General features: G+C 38.7%; 1 protein-coding gene across 2 annotated transcripts in view; it reads right to left on the reverse strand.

Moving 5' to 3' along the window:
- The window catches only part of chchd3a (coiled-coil-helix-coiled-coil-helix domain containing 3a), a 67,065-nt gene extending 47,810 nt beyond the window's left edge, over positions 1-19,255 (reverse strand). The window contains exons 1-4 of one of the 2 annotated variants that reach the window (XM_017034805.2): positions 19,016-19,251; positions 17,646-17,927; positions 17,006-17,114; positions 7,887-7,980 (exon numbers count right to left, since the gene is read on the reverse strand). In XM_017034805.2, coding sequence (XP_016890294.1) covers positions 7,887-7,980; positions 17,006-17,114; positions 17,646-17,927; positions 19,016-19,096 — 566 coding nt within the window. In that variant the 5' untranslated portion in view covers positions 19,097-19,251. Of the gene's footprint in view, positions 1-7,886; positions 7,981-17,005; positions 17,928-19,015 lie in introns of both variants that reach the window. The other variant, XM_008315638.2, reaches the window with a different exon arrangement.
- Positions 19,256-20,599: the final 1,344 nt, after the last annotated feature.

The raw sequence follows: 20,599 nt of genomic DNA on the forward strand, positions 1-20,599 counted from the left end.
GTGGGTGAACTGAAAATATGTCTCCTGTCTCGGAGCTGACATTTGCCCTGCCACAGCACTTAATGTTAGAGTAGAGTGGGGAGAGCGAGATGAGGAGAAAGAGAAAGAGAAAAGAAGAGAGAGTCGGGCGCAAAAAGCGAGCGTGAATAGTGGCGACATGACACATGGGCCCCCAGAGGAAGCGAAGCAGAGAGGCAGCGAGGCAGCCGAGAAGGAGTGGGAGATGGAGGGAGACAGAGGGAGACCGGCCATGGCCAGTCGCACACTCCATTGGGGCTGCCCACGTCAGCAAACTCCATCCATCATCTGGCTCCATCTCACACGGACACACCAGCGCTTACAGGGAGCCTCCTAATGGCCTCTTACATTCACCATTTCCCCGCGACCCACGCCTCCCTGCCTCCGATGCTACGCCACCTTTACTCAGGAAGATTTAGATTGAACGGCCGCTATGACAGAAAGAGCAGGAACAGTAAACAGTGTTATTGAAGGAAGGGAAAGAAGAAAAAAACAAAACGACTTGAGTTATACTCCAGCGGTCCAGCAAACAACAGAAACAAATTACGTCTCTGTGCCAAACGTGAAGATTTGTCGTTTTAAATTATTGAGCTTGGTGCAGGTTCTTTTCCCATTTATGGGGAATTTTGTAATACAGCGGTGAACGCTGTACATGAAAGATATGAAAACATGGACGGCACACGATCACGAAAGGAAAAGTGACGTTGTTTGTGTCAGCAACAGGTATCATACCTTCAACTCCATCACCTTAATACTTTCACCTGTAGAGACGGTGACATTTGTCTGTTGGGGTTTGGGTTGGTTTGTCAATATTTTGCACAAGTGGAAGACACAAATATTTAAACAAAAAAAAACAGAGAGACAGAGGGAAATCAGATAAGGTGATGTGAGAGGTGGAGGGACAGAGAGGATCAGCTTAGGTCGAGACAGAATTAGAATTCACCATAATTTTTTTACCACAATGCAATTTGGAAATTCTGTAGTAAATGTTGTTGTGGATTTTGTTCATTTAAGGCTTTATTTATCAAGACAGTGTTTCATTAAGACTTCACTGTTACCATAGTACTCAGGGAGAGAGGCTTCCCTTCAGTCTGACCAGCTCTAATTAACCACTGATTCTGGAGTGTCTGGCATTCAAACATGATTTTTAGCACCCTCTGTTGGAGAGGGAGCGCTAGCTCCATTGCCCATCTATTTACTGCCATTAATGCAAAATTCTAAAGTCTAGTGTTTTACATTTAGTGTTTGGTGTATTATAAGAAATAAAACAAAATTAACATATTCTAATGCTTTGTTTTTATGACTAAAGATAAAAGTTGTTTTTTTTTCTATTTACAATTAGACAATATGTTTAAATCAGGATTCTAAGCTAACAATTGCTCCCAGTAAAAAGAGCAAATACAATTTAGGGGAAACAATTGGAAAAAAAATCTTTGTAGAAAAATAATTTGTCCAATGAAGAAAACAACAATTATTTTAAAGTTATGGTAAATAATAAATTATTTAAAAATGAACAGATCATTTGTTTTTACATCATACAAAAACTGTAATTGTGTTGAGATACACATACATCAAAACCTCTGGCATTTTGTGCATTTTTTAAAATAGAGAGAATACTCCATGTTTACAAAAAAATTAAAATATGCAAGAGAAGAATATTTTAGCCTCCAAAATTTTGCCCTAACTTCAGGTTGTCATTGGGCAGGCTTTTAACAATGAATGTCCTGCCGTGAACTCGGCTACAGTGCCAACACTGTAAACAAAGTGACAAAAGCAGAACTAAACCAAAAGAGAGGGCGGGAGCGTCCCTGACAATCCTCACCCACGGGGTCTCTCTCAGGGGGCATTTTGCCAAACGCTTGGCCGTGAAGAAAGGGTTACTTAAATCTACAACCTGGTCAAGTCACAGAAATGTCGAGAAGAAAATGGACAGCCCAGCAGAAAAGTGAGTCCCACCGAGTTCACAAGTGCTAACCCAAGCAAAGACTGCTATCACTAGCTGGATGCTATCTTTCTGCTTCACCTCTATTGCTTTCCAGTCATTATTACCCTGTCTCGGGGATATTGAACGCATTTTTCATTCTATTGCAGAAGATTGGCACTGCTGGGAAATGAGGGGGAAGGGGCTGAATGGGAGGAAGGCGGGGTGCGGGTGTGGGGGGTTTCAAGACAGCATGGTTGAGTCAGACAGTGAGGGAAGAAAGACAGCAACATGACTGTGAGAAAGGAAGAAAAATATTCTTCTTCAGAAGATAAGTGGAGGCTGTTTGGCCTGACGCTCCAGCAAGAGGAGAGGATAATCTTTTTCCAGGAACCTGTTGTTTTGTTGGATCAGTGAGTAAAGTCTGGATGGAAAGGTTGAACCTGTGGTGTATCATTAATTCAGAGAGAAGTGTAGTGCTGGTTGAATGGTATGTGTTGGCCTTTACCAGAGAAGTCACTACGGATTCTCAGAAAATAACCTTGAGCAGAAATAGCTGAAGAAAAAGTCACAGCTCCTCTTGGGGCAGTATTTGTGAAAATGACAAATAAAACCAAAAAGACATGGCAGAGATGGTGTGAATTTTTGGTGTGGAAAAACAAACCTGGTTGTTTCAAACCCTAACCCTATGAGAACTATTTTTCCATTAACATAACACAGATTATGGAAGTCACGTCACCAGCGTCTTGCAGTGTGGGTCTACCTGGGACCTCCACATTGTGTCTCCAAACAATCAGTCTGGTGGGACGACGCTGCGACACCTGCGCAGCAGCAGCAGCTCAACCCAAGTGCATTGGAACAAAGGCGTTTAAAGGCCCGATGCAATATTGATGTTAAAAATAATGTGGCTGAATGCTGGTTATGAATATTTTATGGAGCTGTGCACTCTCTCTGACACACACACACACAAACACAACACCTGACTGTTCTGCGGTGTTGGAAGTGCTGGGACAGAGTGAAATTTGAATATATGGCCAAACAAATGACAGCTGAGCAGGATGAGTCATTTCAGGAGGAGCATAAAAATCCATTTTGTACTTTTTGTGTCCTTTGCGTTACCCCACAATTATTATTAAGCGATAGCTGCGCCACCAAACTTCAGCAGCTGGAAACTGTCAGAGTGGATCATTTACTCATCCTCCTCTCTGTTATTGTCTCTTCAAATGTCAGACTAAGCATAAAAAACCAACACTCCCAACATTTTGATGCTGTGGGAGAAACAGTGCATCTGCTTGGTTATGAGGAGTGAGCCGGGATGACAGGTAGCTATCATCCTGTTACTACGACTGTGTCTTAGGGGAGATTAAACCAAGTGAACGTTTTGGGTTTTGTTTTGTTTTGTTTTTGTAATGACCTGAACTAGCGATTGGACTCACTCACCAGCACATTTAGCAGATGAATGAGGAGAAGACTGTAATTTGTCACGTTGGTCAACAGCAGTAAACAAAACCAACAATTTTTCAACACCTGAAGGTGTTTTTGGAGAGTGGATCTATTGATAGTGGGTTGAACAACAACTTTTTCTTTTTTTTTTTTTAAGAGTGAATGTGTGACACCCTACTATGCATATTATATAGAATTGTATTATGAAACATAACAAACATAAATAGTACAAATATGTATACATATACATACACATATACACACACATATTTAGTACTTATATATTGTTAGAATATATGTAAGCATATATTTATATATATATTTACATGTATATATTTATATATATATTTATAAATATGTATATATTTTGTATTATTACTTTTCCCCCAGATTGTGTTTTACAAATTGATTACATTACATCAAAGAGTAGCTGAACTGGACAGAGTGACCTTGTTCTTGACATTACACGTCTCAAAGTTAATAAAACCCAGACATTCAGTCCTTCTCCAGGGCGTCTCACTGAAACTATCGGTTGCAACCAGAAGAAGTCATTTTCCTACGTACAGTCAACTGTGGCGCGCACACACTCATGCCAAGTTTTGTGCAGGACTAACTTATGTGGATAAGTTGGCTCTCAAGTGCGTTATTTACATGTTCTCGCGTGACTTTATGAACTTATACTGGTCCTATTGGTTTAAGTTTGTGTTACAAAAAAATGTCCACATTGGGATTTTGGGCATCTGAGCAGCTGGTTGTGCATTAATCTGTTTTCCTTTAACACATAGTTGTCTACTATGGTCATTACTATTCTTATTACTACTATTCATCATGAGTACTGTGAATACGTTTGTGTTACTCACAGTTAGACTGTCATAAAGGCCAGAAAGCAGAGACAGAACTGTGTGAATCATTGATGTTATTCAAAGATGAGTAATGGGCAGATGCTGGCACATTAATCATCACTACTCCAAAGACAGAATTCTGCCTGAAAAAAGGTTGAACTGAATGACATTTTTACTTTAACTTTACAAGCCTGTGAGAGAGAGCTAAGAGAGATAAAAATTATTAAACAAACAAAATGTAAAAATCTCTATTTTATCTCCTGGCCATAAAATTTAACACTCTGTCTGGTTAGTGTTGGGAGGAAGGCAGAAGCTCTCCCAGGGAAGGTCAGCGTTCTCACTCAAAAAGTCTGATATGCAATTATAATCACACAAGCTGGGTGGATCCATGCTGAAATAATGGGCATAAGTTTTCGCAACAATGACTAATCCTTTCCGTCTCCACTGTGTGGGCACTTTAACACAGAGGGAGGAAAATTAAAATGAGAAACAGAACAAGTGGATGGCAGGAAATAGGAAGAAACAGCGAGAGTGGGGGACGACAGCTGAACACAAGACAACAGCAGGGGAAAAAAAAGGAAAGGTGGAGGAAATTCTAAGAACCGCATCCAATGATGACATGGGATGAGTTTGGTCCGGGGGAAGGGACGCAAAACGCTGTGCAAGTTCTCCGCCCCTCCCTCTTCAGCCCTTCTTCTCCGACGGCCTTTTCTCTGAGACGTTCTGCTCTGATGGCTCACAGAGAAGCAGCGGAGGCAAATCTTCTCCCTGCAGCCGCTCCTTGCTACAAATGAGTTTAAGCTGTACCCCAAATGAACTCTTCACTGAGCCCTCGCTTCACTGCCGGCAGAGCAAAACATGCAAAAGCCAGATCTCTGGAGTTCATTTATGTCCGTAAAGCCAAGGAAAAAAAAAATACACGGACTAATCTAAACGCCCCACTGTTCCTTACAATTCCCCTGAACTGGAAAACCCTACACAGAAATGCAGCAACATATACAGTAAATTTACCAAATGTAATCACCAAGTTCCTTCACTAACAGCTCCGGCTCCTCGTTTCCCATCAGCCCTCTACTGTCTTGTAAAAACAATAAATGCCTTGAAAAGAACATTATAAATTAGTGTCTTCTTCGAGGAGGTCTGAACTAAACTAACTCAAATGTTTCATAGCTTTTATGTTTGGGCATTTTCCCAGCGACCTGGGGGGAGGGTGTCATCTTGCCCCCCTCCCCCGAGTTTAGGATGTGCAACGGTTCACTCCAGGGTTCCAGGATGAAACAAGTCGCTGCAGCATTATTTTCTGAGCTGTGGGAAACAAAAAGCATCTTTCATGTCTTCAGCTCTGCTGCAAATCCATCTGTTGTTTTTTCATCCAAATTTTAATATAAAACTGTGGAAAAGTTACAACAAATTAAGGCTTAAAACTAATTTAAATTCATAATATATAGGACTTTCGTAAAGTCTGGTTCTTATTAGAGACCGGACCCCAAATAACACCTCCATGACTCTGTAGAGGGCACTATAATCACGGTTAGGTCTAATAATTTTATGAATTTTCTTCCTGGTCCATTAGTTAACTTTTAGCAGCACCTTTGCTATTTGTTTCATACAAAGGCCAAAATCCAACTGCCACATTTGTTTTTAACCAAAAACTTTCATTTCAACTGTCTGCCCTTTTTAGAGAGTACAAAAAAAAGCCAAAGTTTAATTATGGCTCAACAACGCAGGAGAGAAAAAAGGTCCTCTAATCTATTTCAATTAAAAGGGAGCAGCAGTGACCCTTATCTCTGAACAACACTAATGAATGAGAAAATGTAACCATGATATAAAAAGGGGAGTGAAAGCCCTTTAATCTCCCAGTATTGTGGTGTTATTGGCAAGACAAGAGCCGGAGGAATTTATCATCATATGACACCATTGTGATGTTATATATCCACATGATAAGCCTATAAGTAGTGGACACAAGAGGAAGCGATACGAGTGGTGTAATAGACCATTTTATCTGTGATTATCTATTGACAAATTTATAAATATACTGTATATTGTAAAGTTTTGGTTTTATTTAAATAAAGGTAAAAAAAATATTAAGTGATGCAAAGAAATATATATATGAGCATTCATTGCCTTTTCAATACTGGTACTTGAATCTGAGTTTATGACCGGTCTCATGTTAAATATGCTCTTTTTGCACAGGTAAAGAGGCATTCATAGCTAACTTGCAAAGGATTTCCAAACTGAGATCATCACTGTCCAAACAAACCATTTTTTTTTTTAAGTACTGTGCAAAAGGTTCATGTTTAGAGAACTTAGAAGCGTAATGTCAACATTCCCGTTCCGTGACCAGGATGTTACTTTAGAAAAAAAAAAACCCCAACAACTGTTCAAAACACTTTAATGTTGTGTAAAACAAACTTCTGGCTCTCTACACTTACTTTAAAAAGACTTTAAATTTAATTTATCTTAAGAAGAGCACATCTTAGTGATACTATTTTCGTTCTGTTAGGAGCAACTACTTCTACATCTAAGGAGAGGATTAGGTTTGTATCCCTTCAATTTATACTCCTTAAGTTAAACTATTTTTTAAAGTAATAAATATGGAGAAAAATTCTATTTTCAATCAAAATATATTTTTTATTAACGCAACCTTAACGGCTAGGCTAGGTAATTACTGCCAAGAAAAAAAAACACATACTGTATGTAAACATTGGCAGTGGTAAATATTCATATACTATCTTGGTTAGAGAATACTAGTATAGTATTGCTCATCCTTCCAGCCACCATGGTTTCAATTATTGGCAAAAGAAAAAAAAAAAAACGGTGCCAATTTGGGAGCACTTAAATTCTTGTAAAGAAACATCAATAAGTTAACACAAGGAAAATAAAATATTCAGAGAGGGAAAAAAAAATCAATAGGTAAACAATTTCTTAACACCAGTAGTCATTTTTCTCTTTCAGAAAGGGCCTCGATTTTAGGCTAATCACCAGGCTAACGCTACCTCCTCCTGGACAGATTAAGGCTGTGCTTCAGAGATCGGCTGCATTTAGTGGCTAATCACAGCTGCTGATTGACCCTGGTCTGCTGGAGACGGTCCCAGTCTTTGAGGGGGGACGATTATTGGACATTGTAGTCCATGCACCTGCCCCTTTGGGTCAAAAAAAAAAAAAAAAAAAATAAGAGAAAGAGGGTCGAGCACAGGAAATGACAGGAAAATAATCCAGGGCAGAGAATGGGAATACGCTGCTCACATAAAGAGAGCTTCTTCATCACGTTGGTCTAATAGATCACCCCACTCAACCACCAGGAAATTACCTGAAGAACGCTACCTCCTTTTCAGACATGATTAATTGATCCAGAATGAACAGGAGAAAAAGAACAAAAGCAGAACGGGTTGGAAAAAGAGGGATACGGAAAACAGTGGGAATCTGAAAAAACCTGTTCTGACCTTTTGACTATTAATAAGAGTCGGGGGAAAAAGTCACACATCAGTTTATGATGAAGTGTAGAGAGAAGCTGACGCCCTGGTGGTAGGAGGTGGTAGTTCATTTATCATGATCCAAACCAGGAAGGAATGAAATAAGGACCAAACAACAGTAAAAATAACAGTAAAATGTCCTCTTGACTATAACCTTGACTGACCTGTGTGTGTTTTAGTACATCTTACCAGGCCTGTAGCTCTTGTTCTGCCTTGGCCCTTTCCTGCTCAAAGCCTTTATGGAGCTCATCGGAGATCTTCCTCCTCAGGGCTTCTTCATCAACTGGGGACAAAGAGAAAGAGAAAAAGCCCAAAATGTAAAAAAGGAGAAACACATTTTTTAGTAAAAAGCTTTGTTTGCAGACAGTTCTGTTGTAAATGGTTAGGGCTCCATCTAAATAACAGCAAAAGAAAAAAAGTAGGTATTGATCCAGTGAGCAATGAAAAAAAATATATTTTTACTGTGTCAGGAGGAGACACCCAAACAAATAAGGGTTTGAACAATTAGCTGATCAATATGATTTCAAAAAAAAGAAAGTCTGCAACTATTTATTTATAAGCAAAATATTTTTGTATAAAATAATTATATAAAATAAATAATAAAGTACAGTCATTGTTAAAAGTCAATATATAGAGCAAAAAAAAGTTTCAAGTCAAAATATATTTAAGGAAACTAAGACTGCAGTTAATTAATGTCACCATTAAATGGTATCAGTGTACATTGAAAAAAAAAACATCTGAGGAATGCATTTGACCTTGACCTTTCACATTGTTCTAAAGTGTACAAACCTTAAGACTAGCAAACATCTAAGTAATGATTACATTTGTGTCCATTTCAAGAACTGCTGAGAACATTTGGGGGGGGGGTGCATGGAGGAGGTTCTGTACCAGTTTGGAGCTGCATTTTAAGCAGATACTGTATGTTGACTCTCAAATAAATGGAATTAATTAAAGTACCATCAATTTCTGGGTAAAACCATTTGAACTGAGGTGCACAACACCACAAGTCATATAAACAAAACTAAAAAATGTAATATTGTATGTAATATTGAACCAAAAGGACATTTGAAAGCACATATCCCAATCCTATAATATAATATTGACATTTGAAAGCACATATCCCAATCCTCCAACCACACACCAGCCTGTCTTCATGTATTCATATCAGGGACATCACACATGTAACTGCATGTCTCCACCGGTCCATCTTGGCAGGTAATTAAGCAGGAAGGTAAAGACGACAGACAGCAAACAGGCCAAAACGTGCTCTGAAGGCAGAAGTGCCATGCAGCGTACTGCGACACTGCAGTGATTGGAGGAGAGTCTGAGTGTGTCAAGATTACTCCCCAACTGCATTAGTAAGATGGGATAATCCCTATTGTCAGGCTCTATTATTACCAGGTAATATGTGCTAACAGGAGACCGGTTGAAAGGCAAACACGCACACACAAAAACCTATTTCTGGCCTAAATCAGATCAACAATGAGAGCGGCGAGTGCAGAGCCAGTCTTTTCTTGAAGGCTGTTCAACAAACACAGAAGAAGGAGAGTGAATTTTTGACGCAAAACAGCTTCATGATTCAGACTGATGCTGTGGTTTAGTGGATATGAGAGACAATGGGAATCATTATTGACATTTGGAATGTGGTATCGGTGGTGGTCAAGGGCTTCATGATGACTTTAAAGTCTGTACACAACAAACAGAAACAATAAGACCGCTTGTTTCAAACTAAATTCAAACGCAAATTGTAATATTTTATTGTCTGGTGAGAAAGACAAACTAAATTCAAACTCAAATTGTAATATTTTATTGTCTGGTGATTGGTTTGATCTACTCCTATGTGATAAACATCAACTCATGTTGTTGTTGAAGAGCATCAATTTGTTAATACTGTACCTTTTATGATTTGAATCCACTATATAGCTGCTCATCTGAAACCATAGGTCATTCATAAATCACATATAGCTTAGATTATTGGTGCAAAACCAGTGGTTCCAAGCCCACATGTGACACACAAACTGATTTAATGAGACAGCAAATCCAGTGATGCCTTACTCTAGGCTACTGATTCCAGCACCATGGACAGAGCTCACCAAAGCTAAACCAAAAGCTAATTTCTTTCTTGAATTACACTTGGAAAAAAATTAACATTCAAAACTCTTGTTGCGTTACTTAAAGAACTGGTGTCTAAAGTGGAGGTTTGGCCCCTCTGATGGGACACAGAGGTATTGCAGGTAGCACGCACCAAGGGAGGTTTATTTCCACAGTATCGACAAAGCTGTATCGTTACAAATTAGTCATCATGTACTTTGTTTTAACATTTTCTCAAACAAAACATTAGGGATTAATGTTTTGTTCTATAACTTTTTGAAAGAGTTTTTTTTTCTTTGCCAACTTCTTTTCTTATAAAGAAAACAAATTTTGACTTTCAAAGATTTCCTCGGTTCAATAAAAGTTATAGATTCCTAAAAATCCTCTTCTTTCTTTTAGTCTTCTCCACCTTGTTCAGTGACTGATGCGAGTTCTGCCTTAATAAATTGGTCTCAAGAGACATCAATGCACAACACAAAACAAAAATACATTTATAATCCTGTCTGTTTCTCTGGGATATTTGCTTTGTGTACATTTCTTTTCTGTTGCTGACAACATGGAACACACACACACTCACAGCGTGACATTTTGGGAAAGAAAATGAATAGGCATCAGGCAGAGGGGTTTGTGCGTGACAGAAACACTGGTGAAGACGAAGTGTTGATTGACGGTTGACAACTCTTTGCTGCACAGTGTCTCCTTAAAGACGGAGCGCGCCGTCACCTACTGGCCACACCGTGGGAAGATAATATCAATCAAGTTTGACAGGCGCTCAGCTGTACTATTGATCTCACTTCAGAGGAAAGTCTAATGACGACTGTTCAAAAAAGTGTAGCTCAATCTGCTAAGTTGCGTAGTCAAAGGTACGACGAATTCACCGTCAGAATAACATCAGAGTTTACAACGGGAAAACCTGAAAACAATGAAAGCTAGAGCTAAACTTTCTAGCTTAAACTTTTCACTTCATTTCTACTGATAATGATAGTGTGTAGCCATTGGATAGAGGTAGGTATTTTGATATACTTCTGACAAAAATGAGCAAAGTTAGGAGCCCTGTAGCTAGCACCGTTTTAAGCTAACTTAAATAGAACAAGTCACCATTTTCAGAGAACCAAGAAATGTGAAAAAATCTTAAGCGTTTGTTTAAGACTTACAAAAATACTTTCAAAAACCTTTGGAAAAAAACGTCCAGTTACGGACTTACAATTACCATCGTAGATCTCTGTACTTTGTGTACAGAAGAGGGCACTAAACTCAACAGGTGAGAGTCCCATCATTATGAACATTTACCATTTGACATTTCAGCTTCACCTTACGTTCAAAATCTTTTTGTATTAAACACAGATACCCATTAACTGTCAAACTCAAAACACAAAAGTCTCCGCTTCAGCAAGACTAAGCAACTCTGTACTTATCACCACATTCTCTGCAGCCTCTCAGAGAGGGAGTACAGATAGCTAGCAGGCCTCCAGGGTCAGTCAGAGAACAGGGTCTGATACGATAAACACCGTCTCTGGTCCTTGAGAGACGCTGGTTGGGGGTCAGAGACAATTCCAGATTAATAGAGCCCATGTCAATCCAGAGTAGGGCATGTAAATGTTAAAAAGATTAAAAACTCATCATCTTTTTAGACTTGGCCACCCGCTCCCGCTAACACCCCCCCTCCCTTTACACCAATCACTATACCCTGCGGAAAAAGCCATAGAAAAAGAGAGGCGCTGGAGCAGAGACTATTGGTGGTGGAGATAATAGACAGTGGCAAATTGCGTTTCTCATCAGAAGTTTCATTAACCCCGGGACCTGAGTGGAGGGCATAATCTGTAACATTAGCACTTCCTCACGTTTCCTGCTTAGTCAAGTCACCGCACACCTTATACTTCGCTCAAATAAGAAGTTAAAAAAAGCCAGGAAGGAGCAGTTAACCCCAGCAGCCAGGTGTCAATTATGACTTTGTCTTTATTCACTTCTTTTGCTGTTAATTTAATCCATGCTGTGAAAAGAAATAGATAAAAAATACGTTTTTAGAACAGGAAATAAGTCTTATAAGTCTTGATGCGATTTTTACAAACAGGTACAGTTAAGTGAAATCAGCGATGCATGGTACCATAACAATTCTTCTTTAGGTTGTTATAAACTAAAGTAAGTTGTATTCAGATGGCATAGCTTTGTGGGAAATTAACTGGACCAGCAGTGTGTGGGTAAAACCAAGTGTGGACACCAACAGACGGCTTAATTGTCTTCCAATAAAAACAAGTCTAACCCAATCCAACAGGAAAGAAATACTTCTAAATTAAACACATTAGATAATTCAATAAAACTAAGGATATATTGATAATTGATATTAAAAATCCAGCTGAACAGAAGGTGAGCTGAGCATTTTTTATTGTCTAATTTTTCCAGTGCCGTTTTGATGTAAAACATTAGCTAAATTAGTGCTTAGGTCGTTCTTCAGGTGTTTAGTTACTGTATCGTGACTGAAAACAAATCTTGCTCCCATGTTCGTCCCAGTTGTTAGGATGCCTCCAGAATTGCTGGAATCTAGTGTTGGTATTTGAATGAAGTATCAGGCCTATAACATCGATACTGTTATTGGGGCATCCTTACATATTATTTAAGATTTTGGAATTTGGCAGCCAACGCCAGTCCATTAAAATCCACTGTTTGTGTAAATTATCAATGTGAAGTGCACTCATAATTTGAAGACAAAAAAAACAAAACACTGTTTTCGAAGACAAAATATTTACACTCATGTATGTACACAAGTAAAACTATAATGTCCCCTCACTGTGTTTCCCACACTGCCATCCTTTATGCTGCATCTGGGAGACATCTTTAATCAGACTATTAGTCCGGCCCAGTGTGTGGGAACGGCCGTATGAATATTTATAGCACATTGGAGAAAGTGTAGGAGGTTCAACCTTGGCGACGGTGTAATCAGCACACATTCTGACTCAGGCCATGATTTAGAGACAGCCGACCTGCTGTGAGCTTCACTCGATAGCCAACCTTTGTGGACACACATAATCAATGTCCGCCTCATTAAGGTCATACCCTTTTAGGACCGGGCCGAACATTGCAACTTTTTAACTGGATTCTCATTAGTTGTGCTCTTTTTTTTTTCTTCTTCTATAGTTTAGCCCTTTTGCTCAATCATCTAAATCCTTTTTTAATATAAGCTTGGTATACATTAGGCAGGAAGGTGACTTTGCTTGCAGGGTAGTTTGAAATACCTCTGTAAATGTCAGCGTGCATTACTGCTGCAAGACAAATATAAGCCACTGCCTGGCAAAGGGCAGCCACCGACTCATAGTTGGAAGGAGAATAAAGTGATACACCAAACCGGAGACTGTGGTTATGAGTGTGGAGCGAAGGTAGCAAAAGACAATTAAAATATACGCCTGTGTCTGCCTCCCAAACACACTCTCTGTGTTGTGAGACTGAGAAAAGAAAAAAAGCAATTTAGGCCTTGTCGCTATAACAAACCTCTTAAAGAGGAAATGGATTAATAGATTTGTTGTGTTGTGACAGCAGTAAGACAGTTAATCATAATAGCTGCACTCAACAGACTCCTCACCTTTAACAAAGTTAGGTGAGATGGTTACGGCCACAATATTCTTTAAAAATGAAAACCAATTAGCTCCACAGAATGGAGAAACAACTTAATTTAAAAGGGAGGGAGCGAAGCAGGGACCTGACAGCAGGAGCAGAGTTAGCTGCAAACAAAGGCCGTCTCCAGAGAAACCTGTTGGGTTTTTTTTTGTCTGTGTTTTCTTTTTAATATTTCTATTTGACAGCGGTGTAATCAAACTCAATAGATTAAACATAAGGAAGAAACAGAAAGAAGTCAAGACAAACAATTATAAATGGATTTAGCTGTTGAACTGGTGTGGCAACTATACATCTTCCTAGGACAGTGAAGGCATCGCTGGTTTCATTCCGCCACTCACTATTCAGTTACTCCACTATCAGGGTTGTCGTGGTTATATGCCAGTTAGCTACTAAGGTGAGTCGTAGGCGAAGAGTAACGAAAACAGTTTGTGTAGCTGGCTGTAAAACCTAGTTCTAAATTCCTGGCCCGGGGGCCAATTCTGCTTAAAAAAAAAAAAAAATAATATATATATATTGTGATTAATTAGAATTGGGTAAAATACTGGTTTCGAACCTGTACGTGAGCTAATTAGCTAAAAACGCAGCGGTGCTGGGTGGAAAAGGTTCATGATCAGGCAAACAAAAGTTCCCCAGATAGCAGTAATTGTTTCCTCCTAAAACTAAATATCAATGATAAAATTATTATTTTTAGTAACCAAAGTAAAGTTAAGACAAGGGTAGACAGATCCAGGGAAAATGGACACGGTATAAGTTCAAGGTGACCGAACCACCAGCGGAGGTTACCATCAATATATGGTTAAGTACTTCAGGTACTTATACAGGCACTGTTGTACTACACAGTATTTACACTAAACAAAAAACAAATTTGAGTTAAATACCCTTGGCCTAAAGTGAGGTCAGTGAAAGAAACAAATCAACTGGAGCACTAGCTCAACAGTTGCATCACCACTTCATCATAAAGGGTAGATTCCAGAGTCAGATCACTGGAGGCCCTACAGTAAGTCCAAGTTTAATAGAAAGTATAACCGCCCAACAACCAACCGCCCACCACCTCCTCTCCTTAATGAGTCTGCTGTTTTGTTGTGTGAAAGTGTGGAGGTGTCGTTTAATCACTGGAGTCACTGTGGCGTGGCAGGAGTCGGCCTTTATTTAATTACCTCACTGACTGTTGCTGAAAGTTAGGGATGGGGAAGCCTGCCCGCCCGCTGCCCTGAGTGCCGTCCTCTGAAGAACTCACACCCACACCAGAAATTTAATGCATACTGAGAAGGCAACTTTCAACTGTCCTCTGCTTCTTTCTTTCTTTTTTTTTTTTTTTTTAACTGTAGTGGTTCCCAAAGTGGGGGGGTGGGTTCCCCCAGGGCGGTGTGGAGCTGCTGCAGGTGAAGAACACTGAAGCAGATGAATTTTTAATATTTTTAACATTTTAATTAATTCGTGCCGCAGCTGGGAAAATGCAGTGACTTTTAATTTAATTTTCTCCTCACAGGTGAAAAGCACTTTTGTAGGAGTTTCATTTGTGCAGTTTTTTTTTTTTTTTAAAAGTTCAGTTAAGATTTGAAGCAATGAATGTGTTTGTGCTGATATGAGTGGCGAAACAATAGTCTTTTTGTTAATGTGGGTGTGAACGTTTTAGAAGCAACACACAGTTACCTAAAATTCTGAAGGAAACACATTGTTGTGACTGCTGGTGGTTCAAAGCTTCAAAGTAAGTTGACAATATTTCCTAAAAACAAGCTGAAAATAACTATTATAAGTTCCTTTGTCTGTAAAATGCTTTTTAGATTTTTAAACTTCATAACGTAATATGCACTGAACAAAAATTGTCAGCTGAACTACCTGCAAAGTAAATGGCTCTAATTCAATAAAATGAAATAAAAATCATTCAGACTTATCACTGGAACAAAAAGGAAATTACAAGGACTTTAATCCTTTGTGTGTAAAAAAAAAAAAAAACCCCAACGGAGGGAAACTTTTTATATTCCTTAACAACACTTTTTATTTAAACTTGTAATAACAGCTCTGTGGGAGCTCGGAGACAGAACACAGCACAGGAAAATAATCCTGCTGTAAAACTGGAACAGTGTTAAAAAATACAGCCTCTGAGATGAATTAAACATTAGTGTTTAATTGGAAAAGCAGATTTGGTCATGCTGGTTTTTTGACCTGTAACTCCTGTGTGACTTTAACCGTCAGCAGCTGAATTTTCACACTGTTTTCTCCCCGTTGGTAAGATCATGGAGTTATTCTGAAGTCACAATACTGGCGAATAAAACTGAGAATTATTCACTGTATAGAACAAAACATAATTTCAGAAATGACCAAGAGGAAGTCAAGGGGTTACCATGACAGCTGGAGCTCCATAGTGATGAGGCAGAGTGGAGGGGGCCGCTAATTACAGCATCAGTCTTTTAACATTATTACATGAAAGAATGTTGTTAATAGTTTGGGGCAAAGCTATGAATCATAATATATATAATCAGGACCAAAGCTACAGTGAGGCTCGACTTTAAAATTAAGACTAATTACAATCTGACTGAAAAGTTGCAGGCAAAAAGGCTTAAGGTGGTTTAAACCCCACAGTTATGTAAAATACTCAGCGGCAGCCGGCATCCACTAAGTACTTTGTAGTTTTACACAACATTATTCTACCTGATATGTTACTAAATCAAAAAGTTTCCTATTTTCTGAAAAAAAAATACATCTGGTGCCAATACGTTTAACGCCTCATAAAGTCAAAGTAAAGAACTCATCGACTATCTCTGCTGAAGCCAAATTTTGGCACATATCACTGTCTGCGTTGCAGAGCATTTTCCTCATCAAAATAAAGTCTGTGCCATCCTCATAAAAACAGAGGAATTACCCTCATAACACACATTTGGGGAGAACACTAGTTAGATGTGGCCTGTGTGTGAACTAAGGTTAATTTAAATACCTCTTATTAACTCATGAGACAGGTAACAGAGATAGACAGGCAGAAACACACGGCATGTATTCTTTTTTTATTATTATTAACAATTACCATGCCAATATTCATGGCATGGTTTATGGTTAATTTGATTTTGCTTTTATTCCATTTTTTTTGTTAAGCATGTAACAGAATTGTGTGTTTACAATGCTGACAGCCAATGCTCAGCCTTTATTAGTATTACTAATTGTCTAATTTGTGGTACAAAAATACAATATAATAATAATAAAAACATCCTTGCATCTAATCTATAGAACCTGGCTGCTTTTTATGGAACACCGGTTGGTTTTGTCGTTGAAGATAAGGAATGCAGTTATTTTAAATAATAGGTCCAAAAAAAAACAACCTCAGTAATTTTATTATTGGTGTTGTTTTTGTGAAGACAACACTATTGTTGTGTTTAGATAAATGAACCTCCGTCTTGAATAATCATTCTGGTAAACCATGAGTTAATGGACCGGTGCTTGTGAATGACAGATTTATTTAACTTTAATCAAATATTTTATTACACTGTTAATTAGTTTTATGTGTTAGTGTGTAGGTGCTGGTGTATATTACCTCTCAGTTATTAAGCATCTTTAAACCTTTTATGGCATCATTTATTAAATATATATTCAGTCAGTTTGTTATTAAAACTCACCCACTGGTGGAGGAGGCGGTGGAGGAGGGGCTGGTATAGACTCAGGCACCACCACTGGTTCAGGAGCAGGAGCTGGAGGTGGAGGTGGAGACACCGGCTTGACAGAAGGCTGAGGAGGAGTTGCAACTGGTTCACAGGGAGCAGTAAAATCGAGCAGCGGAGGTGAAGCGAATTGTGAAGTGGGCTGCAAGGGCAAAGCATTCCCTGAGGATGGAGGAGGAGGAGGGATGGTGGGCTCCGAAATTGAAGCGGATGAGAGGGGTTCTGAGATGGCAGGAGCAGGAGGCGGAGGAGGAGGGGGAGTTGGAATGACCTCAGTCTTGATAGGGAAAGGGGGTGGTGTGGGTTCAGGTACAGGTAAAGGAGCAATGGGTTCAATCGCAGGGGGAGAAGTGATTGGCTCAACTACAGGTATAAGGGAAGGAAGAGGAGAGGAAGAAGGAGGAGGAGGAGTAAGAGCAAGAGGAGGAGGTGAAGTAGGGGGAGAAAGAGGCAAAGGTGAGGCAATGGGCTGACTTATAGGAGCAGCAGTAACCAGGGTGACATCTTCCACCACAGCTGAAGCAGGAGAGCCGGCAGGAGCAGGGAAGGATGGAGGCGATGGAGGGGTTGATAAAAATGGCAACACTTTGGGTTCTACCTTCTCTGTTTGAGGTTTAGGAGGAGGTGTTGGCGGAGACACGGTCTTTGAGGTTGGCGGAGCAGGTTGAGATGAAGGAGGTGGAGCTGGAGGTGCAACAGGTTCTTTTAGCTGGGACAGAGGAGGCAAGGAGGTAATTGGATCAAATAGTGGAGGCACTGGCCTTGAGACAGGTGGAGGAGGAGGTGGAGTAGGGACCGTGGGAGGTGGAGACGGGGAATCAGGGTTGGGTTTAGAAGGAGCTGTTGGCTCCTTCATGCGGTTGATGACATTGTTGGAGAGCTGCAGGAAAAAAAGGAAAAAGAAAAGTTTTAAAAGAAACAAAGGAGTTTTATTTGTGGACCTTTAAACGAACTTGGTCAATAGCATCACTGTTTATAATAATGATAATTTATAATTAAGCCAACAATTAGGAAACAGTTGAGCAGCAACTTATCAATTACTATTATATTAATTCCTTATTTGAGATTTGTTATTTAAGACAAAATACAAAAGAAAATAGGGAAAAATGTTGAATATTTATACATGAAAACATCAAAAAAATTGCAAAGCCTACTTGTTTCACCTTTTCTCTCTAAATTATTTGTAACCTATTAAAAAAAATGTTCAAAGTCTTTATAGCCTTTTTAATCTAGTTGCCTTAAGCAATAATAGATTTCTGTGGACTGAAGCTGTCCCAGATCAGGCCTCTCAGTCTATTTTTACCATTAGTGATAATGACAAACAATGCATGCAACAGGTCACGCATACAAACACAAGGGGACACTTTCTAACTCTAACATAAACTGTCAAACAACACAAATAAATATTTGAAATATGTACATTTAAATCAGTAAAAATAAAAACAAAACTCAGGATATAGTCTGGAGATCATGACCTGGGATGTGAGACTTTGAATGATTGTTATTCTGCACTTTAATGTTTACTGATTAATTTTTCAGGATAAAACTAGAATGACCTCAGGTTCATTTTCAACGTTTGTGATGGTCACATGTGACATGTCACTGTTTTGGTGGAACTTTTCCATTCACAGAGAGCTACAAACTCGTCCTTGTCCCAGAAGATTGAGGTAAAGTAATTTTAACTTTTAACATTTTCTCTAATTACTGACAACACTAATCAACAAGTGGGTTTTAATTTATACAACAGAACATGTGGTGTGACATTGACGTCACTAATTCTGACATAAGGTATGAGTCTAACTTAACTTCTTAAACTTTTTTGTGAGTGAATAAATAAATGAATGTTGACATTCTAGTTTGCTCGGCTTTTAACAGTTTTTTCGACTTTAAGTTTAACTGTGACATTAGTCGTCCTATGACGTATGTGCATCAGCGGTCTACACGCGTTCCAATGTGGATGTCACTCACCCATACGCCCTTCACCACCATTATATTCTCATGCTCGTCTGATTCAAATGACACTCGGTGGGTGCTGTTGTTCACTCCCATTGTCAGACCGCAGCTCGATAAAATGCCCCGTTTCTACATGAAATTCTAAGAACCCTCTGTTGTCCCACTGCCGTTTACTGGCGATGAACTCGGGTTAATAAGTGGGTCTAGGCGCCGTAGCAAGACCCTATTTCCGTAGCCTGACGCGGTGCAAAAAGACACTACCGGATTGGGCGGCGGAGTTTCATATCCTAGCAATAGCTGTTTTTATTGGACAGTTAGAGTATTAGTCACTGGGGTTTCTCAAAAGTATTTCAAATGTTTGTCTAAATTAACTAAAGATAAATACATTTTACAATTTATGTTGATAATTAACTATCCAAAAATCATTCTGTTCTAATAAACAAACAAAAAACCCGAAACGAGACACATAAGAAAAATTAGGTTTAATCATTTACATACTTGAATTATACATACTGACAGTTGTACAATATTTGTTTCATATTAAAGTTTTACTGCTAAAAACTAACAATTAAGTTTAATTTTAACTAAATTATTTTAGTGCTACAGTGACAATGGTTTAATAAAATAATTATAATTATTGTACTTTGTATATGTATACACAAATAAACAATATGTTTTTAGTTTTTAGTTTTTTTGAAGAGTCCCTCGATAAAGGATGACCATCAACATCCAGATGGAAAAGGTTTCATAGTAAAATCACTAAGGAAATGTAATAGTAATGTTTGCCTTACTTAAATAAAATTTTAAAATAGCCCAAATACATATTATTTTATTTTTCTCAATGGTCAGGAAAGTTTGTGAAAAAGACAGCTAAGAAAACTAAAGAAAATGTGCGTTACAAAAAAAAAAAAAAAAAACGAGAAGGAGAGAAGGTACAGACAGTACAACCTGTCAGCTCCAAAAAGTGCACATAGTATATTTGTACTGATTAAACAGCCATGCTTCTAGAAGAAAAGGTCAAGTGTCAACTGTTCGATAAAATATATATCACAGAAATCCCAGGTGGTTATAAATCAAAACAAAATAAATCAGTTTTATTTGTTCTGCAACCACAGGACTGCAACAATGAGCAGAATTCTTTGCTCTCAGATCTTTTATCCTAAAGAACACTTCCCGAAAGCCCTGCTGTCAGGAATTGGTTGGGGAAACTACCGGGGGAGTCATGAGGGAGGCTTCTTCTTTCTGGATGCACAGAGAAGTTTTATAAATCAACACTGAGCTGGGATATTTTACATGCCATGTTTGCTCCTTTAAAACCATATGACTGGACTGTTTCTGAGGGAAAAGTTCAAATTTTAAAGAGTGAACTTTCTCTTCCAACCCCATGATTATGGTTATTGGTAGAAAGATATATATATTTTACATGTGCATATCTAAGAAAGAATAAAAAACAAAAAGAGAAGAGAATTATGAACCAGTTGAGTGTGGGTGTTATTAGATTTTCCTCTAACTTTCCTTTTTGAATAGCCTTCTGCACAATATCACTCTCAGAAACTCATTCAGCCTCCGACAGCTGCTGCAGATCTCATATGCTTCAAG

Source organism: Cynoglossus semilaevis, chromosome 8 (assembly GCF_000523025.1).
Source record: "Cynoglossus semilaevis isolate Cse_v1.0 chromosome 8, Cse_v1.0, whole genome shotgun sequence".
Lineage (NCBI taxonomy): Eukaryota > Metazoa > Chordata > Actinopteri > Pleuronectiformes > Cynoglossidae > Cynoglossus > Cynoglossus semilaevis.